At 36.3% G+C, this 6,388-nt stretch overlaps 1 protein-coding gene across 1 annotated transcript; it reads left to right on the forward strand.

The window, feature by feature from the left end:
- Positions 1-5,075: 5,075 nt before the first annotated feature.
- LOC125247372 (complement C1q-like protein 4) lies at positions 5,076-6,152 on the forward strand. Its single transcript, XM_048158632.1, has 3 exons — positions 5,076-5,107; positions 5,203-5,334; positions 5,524-6,152. The coding sequence occupies exons 2-3, from the start codon at positions 5,232-5,234 to the stop codon at positions 5,802-5,804; spliced, it is 384 nt and encodes a 127-aa protein (XP_048014589.1). The 5' UTR covers positions 5,076-5,107; positions 5,203-5,231; the 3' UTR covers positions 5,805-6,152.
- The last annotated feature ends 236 nt before the right edge of the window (positions 6,153-6,388 follow it).

Raw genomic sequence — 6,388 nt, forward strand, 5'->3', positions numbered from 1 at the left:
AATATTCAATCTCTACATGTGGGCGGGAATGAAAATGAAAAGCTCTTTCCGCTGATTGGTCAACCAGACGTCAAACCATGTTGTCATCAGTTGTTCATTAACTACATTTCATCTCTTTCTCATTAAACAACCAGTCTAGTGAATGGTTTGACACAAATGTACTGAGTCAGAGTCAGGGCTTAATTCTGTGTGGACATAAATTGATCTACATGTGAAATATTACTTTAGCTCATAAATATTAATTTACTTTGCAGCTGCACACAACTACCCCCAGCCTACAACTTTGGCACACTGCCTGTTATATTTAACTGACCAATTATAAAAATCTGTGTGGCAAAGCTGCGCCACGCACTGGACAGCACAGAGCAAATGTACAGTACATGGCAGTAAAGAGCAAACCGGTATTATCGATTTAAGTGTAAATGTTTAGACAACATCCTGAGTTTTGGACATGGGATAAATTTGAAATATGACAGATATGAAAAGATTTTACGATGCTGAAAGTTCAATGCAAAGGGAGATATTTTCTTTTAAACAATTCTCTGTTTAATGACTGCAAAAAATGGCTGGAAGAAACTACAATAAACTTCTTTGACTTGCCGTCATTTTACGCTAGACTGCTTCACAAACGAGGGTCAATTCAATGCTGGATTTGCACAAAAGATGAACATGACGGCACATGCTAGTGGATGAGTTGAATAAAGTCCACAGCAACTATATAAATTTATCCACTAACCATTCAGAAACGTCCAGTTTCATTCTAAAAGTTGTAACTTCTTCCTGAGTCTCTCCATCAGTGTCGACTCCGGTTTGAACAATGTAAGATGAACACCGTTACTGACAATCCTCATTTTGGCTGCGTGAGATTCTCCAGCTTTGTTGTTGTTGAGCTGTTAAAGCTCTGCCCTCTTCTGGAAAGGGGGCTGGAATCAGCAGCTCATTTGCATTTAAAAGGACACACTCAAACGGTGTGTTTCTGCTCACACCCAAACAGGGTCAAATTTGACAAGCTATAATAAAAGATCTGTGGTGTATTACTCTTATCTGTATGACAAGTTATGTTGCAAGTGATCACACTGGTGCCTCCATGTCATGCAATAAAACGCACTAATATTTCAGCTTCCACTCTCTGCACAAACACTTGGATATGTGCCTAATGATACCACGCATTTATCTGGGTTAATGTTAGAGCGAGCGGCCAAGTAAAACCACTTTCCACTACATAATATTATTAATTTATAACCTTTATCTTACCAGGAATTGCACATTGAAATTAAACATCTCTTTTACAAGAGTGTCCTGGGAAAGATTGGCAGTAACTCAGCTCATGTGGGTTTAACAACTAACAAATATCATCCATACATACACACAAGCAAAGTAAATCAGTAATAAATACAATGAAAAAGACTATCAATACATAACTAGTCAAAACAACTACAGCCTGATGTTTGTCTCCAAGTCATTTAAAATCCATTTAAAATCGTCCAATGAAACCAGCTCCCTAAAGTTGCAACTTAGTTTGCAAATGATTCCAGTTGGAGGGAGCAGCAAATTTAAATGCCTTTTTCCCCAATTCAGTACGTACTTGTCATGTTCCTGTCACTTCCCGGACTCTAATTCCCATAATCCTCCCTGCCAGTCACCTGCACACACTACACACTAATCACCACACCCAGCTGCAGCACATTAACCGCAATGATTATGTCAGAGATTACATTTTAATAAGTAATAAAGTTATTCAGTAGAAATTATAGAGACAAACAAGTTTATTCAGTAATTAATAGTTAATAATAAAATTTAGAGTATTGTATCAAATAGATGAAGATCAGAATATACAGAAAGAAGGAACAAAATTAAGACATTAGCAGAATAAGAAGAGAAAAAGCAAAAGAGCAAAGAAAAGCGAAGGAAAAAGCAAAGGAGAAAAGCTAAACTATCAACTACTCAGTCCGTTTTATACCATAAGCATTGGGAAATTTACATCCCACTCAAACTTATGTTTTGTTCTTATCAGAAAAGGTCAAATGGATTTACCCATTATGTCATAGACTGGTCAAGTGTCATAAATAGATATAGGGGTTGTTTTGACACCCTTAAGGGAATTTTGCAGATCTTACATTACATGTCAGCAGAAATAATAACAGACATATTTTGATAAAGTTCAAATGAGCAACTAATTCCGAAAACACCACTTCTGCACGTCCAGTATCTAACCACAAACGTGTCAACATGACCTGTCACACTGTAACACTTGAAGAACAATTGAATATAGCAAGCATACATAGGAGTACATGAATATATGGAATCAAAAATAATATTGATAAATCATAAGCCATAAATGATTAACATAAAATATGAATAAAATGTATGAATATGAATATTGACCATTTTGGATCCACCACATGTAATAAATGTGTGCCCTGCTCAGGTAATGTCAATGGTATGACCCACTTCCGTAAAACGTAAGTATTTTATCTTATATCTTATAGAAAATAACGGTGACAGGTTCATTGTTCAGAGAGACAGACAGGTTCAGTGAAAGCGTTTTATTTCAACAGTAGTGGCCACGCAATGACTGTCAGCTTTATCAATGGCTTGATCAGTTTGACTCAGTAGGACTATTGCTGTCTCAATAGAGCTGTCGTCTGCTCATGTGAATAGCAGTAGTGAGGACAGCTCAAACGTGGGCTTCTCAATGAGAGCTACGGACAGACCACAACATCTCCATCACTCTCCGCATGTAGTAATTTAATGTTTATATATTTTAAAGCACTAAATCGCTATAGAATCGCAATTAATCCGATTCTTAGCATTTTACATTGATTATCGGCCAAAATTAACGATTCACGATTCAAAAAAACATGTTTCAAGATCGATGCATATGCATCGTCAGGATTTCTAATCGATGCATGGAGAAAACGAGGGAATCGTTACACCCCTAGTACATATATATAACATCACTATAGTCTAGTACAGAAATGAAAGTGGCGGCAACAAGCCTCTTTTTAGCCTCGAAGGAAAGGCAGGATTTGATTCTAAAATAGAAAACCCAATTTCACTTTCAATCTTTTCACCAATTGCTGAACACAAGGGACAAAGGAGAGAGAGTGGTAATTCAGGTAATAAATAACAAGATAAGGTGTTAAGATCAAAGCACACCGCAAAACAACAGCTCATATTATGGTACTGTAAAACAAGGTATTGTAAACTTTATCATAAGTGCGTAAATCCAGTTTCCCAAAATCTAGAGCATTCTTGTACGGGAAAAGTTGTAAATCAGGTTAATAATTACATTTAATATTTTCATATTCTTATTTTTATTTTATACTAAACTCCATCAGCAGCAATTGTTTAATTAGTATAAGTCTTCAACATTATAGATGTAAACATCACTTACAATTTTTTTCCTATTTAAATGAACATCCAATCTTTAACTTTCTTTTCATAGCATAAAGCTGGTAAACCTGGTAACGTTTGTAAGATATTCACAATGATACCAGAGAGTGATTCAAATCAAATTTCCTGATAATTTACTCACCCCCATGTCATCCAAGATGTTTTTTTAACCTTTTTTTGTAAAGGGCGTTTGGCTTAGTATTTGCTTGTTCACTTTGTGGACAAAGGATCTGTACTTCCGCCTACGTCTTTTTTGTTTCAGTAGATAAGACTCATGTCAAGGGATCATGTAGAGCTCTTTGAAGCTGCACTGAAACTGACATTTGGACCTTCAACCTGTTGAACCCCAGTGAAGTCCACTATATGGAGAAAAATCCTGGAATGTTTTCATCAAAAACCTTAATTTATTTTTGACTGAAGAAAGAAAGACATAAACATGTTGGATGACATGGGGGTGAGTAAATTATCAGAAAATTTTAATTCTTAAGTGAACTAATCCTTTAATTACACAGCCTGTTTTATTAAGTTAGGTCCAATAAATACTATTGAAGTATGATATTTTAACCTCCACTAGCGCACAGATCAGACAATCCATTCATATGACCGGAGGTTTTTGTGATTATCCCTCCTTGTCCCATAAGGATACAGAACGCTGATCTATAAAAAAATAATCTATAAATATAAAACACTAAAAAAAACAAAAAAAAAACAAACTTTGAGTCAAAGTTGTTTTCTGTTGAGATCAACATAGTGTCACAAATGTTGTGAATAGAGATAAACATCTACTGGAACAATCCCTTTGATTAACAATTAACTTGAACTACTTATTTATCTGAAGCAATGTAAATCATGTACAAAAGACAGTAAATCAGGACACTATAAAAGGAACATGAGAGGCTGTGAGGATGACAGAGCAAGAGCTGGAAACAAACATCAGTGAAGAATGAAAGCTTTAGTATGTATACTGCTGCTGTTGGAAACCTTTGTGTTTGTCGTCCAGCAGCAGGTAGATGGAGGACTCAATGAGAATGAGATCAGTCAACAGATCAGCTCTGAGGACGGAAGACAGAATCCACCTCAAACAGACACTTTGAGAGCTGAAGCTTCAACTGACAGACAACAATACTGTGATCTGGGCATCCCTGACATCCATGCAGCACTGAGAGAACTGACCGCCACCGTTACAGAGCAGAAAGGAAACATCAGAGAACTGACCGCCACCGTTACAGAGCAGAAAGAAAAGAACAGAGAACTGACCGCCACCGTTACAGAGCAGAAAGGAAACATCAGAGAACTGACCGCCACCGTTACAGAGCAGAAAGAAAAGAACAGAGAACTGACCGCCACCGTTACAGAGCAGAAAGGAAACATCAGAGAACTGACCGCCACCGTTACAGAGCAGAAAGGAAACATCAGAGCTTTAGAGACGCAACTGAAGGAACAACAGACGTTTATCCTGGAAGAGCTAAAGAAGAAAGATGAAGGTACTTCACCAAAACATTCACTCTTTTATCAATGATCCTCAAAGTAAAACACCAATGCAATACATTGTATAGTGTAAATGTTAGTGTAAAGTCAAGTGTATACTGTGTAAATTGTGTTATCTATTACAATAATCAGTGTAAATGTCATTTAACTTTTAATCTTTATTCCTTCACAGAAATTTCAAATCTTACTCTGAGTCAAGTGGAGTTGAGAAAGGAAAATAGAGGTGAAAGTGTGCTTGAATGATGTTAAATTCAGTGTATTCATTCTCAGTGTAATACAGTAATATATCACAATATTGCTTATGTTTTTCAATAACAGACAGAGAAATAGCTTTTTCAGCTTCACTGATGCAATCTGGTAGTGGATATATTGGTCCTTTTACCACTGCGATCACACTAACCTACAGGAACGTCTTCACAAACATAGGGAACGCCTACAACCCAATTACAGGTAATTATCATAAAACTCAGTTTATAGTAATGAAAACCTTCTGCTCCATTCAGACCTCTCTGCAGTTGTATAATGTGTATAAGAGAATTAAATGATCTGCCATCTTTCAAAATTATTACACAGTATGTTTGGTAATGAAGCAATCATACAGGAAACAGCTGATTCTGTATCTCTTGTTATTTGATTTAGGTATTTTCACAGCCCCACTGAAAGGAGCGTACATGTTCAGAGTCTCTGCATTTGGTCATGCCCCAACTATAGCATCTGCAGCCATTGTTAAGAATGGACAGCATGTGGTTGCAGCATTTGATCATCAGGCTCAGAATGATTTAAACTCCTCAAATGGAGTTGTGTTGATCCTGGAGGTTGGAGATGTTGTCTATGTGAGACTTTGGAATGGCAAGAGATTATTTGATAATGCAAGTAACCACAACTCTTTCAGTGGTTACCTGCTGTTTCCCTTAAGATAACAGGAGCTTTGAAGAATGTGATTCCAATAATTCTGAACCTTCAGCGTATGATTTAAGATGAAAATCATGAAGAATCATTAAATAATGTTTTTGAAATTTGCAGTAGATTACTGTATAAAGTCAGTTTAATACACTATACTCTGATCTGTCTGTACATGTAAGTTTGTATAAAGAGTTTCAGCACTGAGACAGACAGGACCCATGAATATCACATGTGACTCAAAAGTGTTTTGTTAAAGTAGTAAATCTAGAATGTTAAATAATACCTTTTTAAGTGTATCTTGTTACTGATCCTTGATCTGTATCTCTTCATCCTACAGAAATAAATAAGAGAATAAACAAACATTGTGGCATTTTGTTTTCCTCACATTATAAGTTAAGTTCACAACATAATTTCGGGAGGAGTGAACCCATCTAATCTTTCAATTAGTGAAATTCAAACATAATTTCAAGAGGAGGGAACCCTAATCTTTCAATTAACGACCAGAGCATATAAGCAGCTACTCACCCTGCTCGCCTGAACTTCAATCAAAAAAACCCTAAAAACAAAATTCAACGCAACTACTTTAATGACCGCTCGTACT

The sequence above is a fragment of the Megalobrama amblycephala genome, linkage group LG15 (assembly GCF_018812025.1).
Source record: "Megalobrama amblycephala isolate DHTTF-2021 linkage group LG15, ASM1881202v1, whole genome shotgun sequence".
NCBI classification, from domain to species: domain Eukaryota; kingdom Metazoa; phylum Chordata; class Actinopteri; order Cypriniformes; family Xenocyprididae; genus Megalobrama; species Megalobrama amblycephala.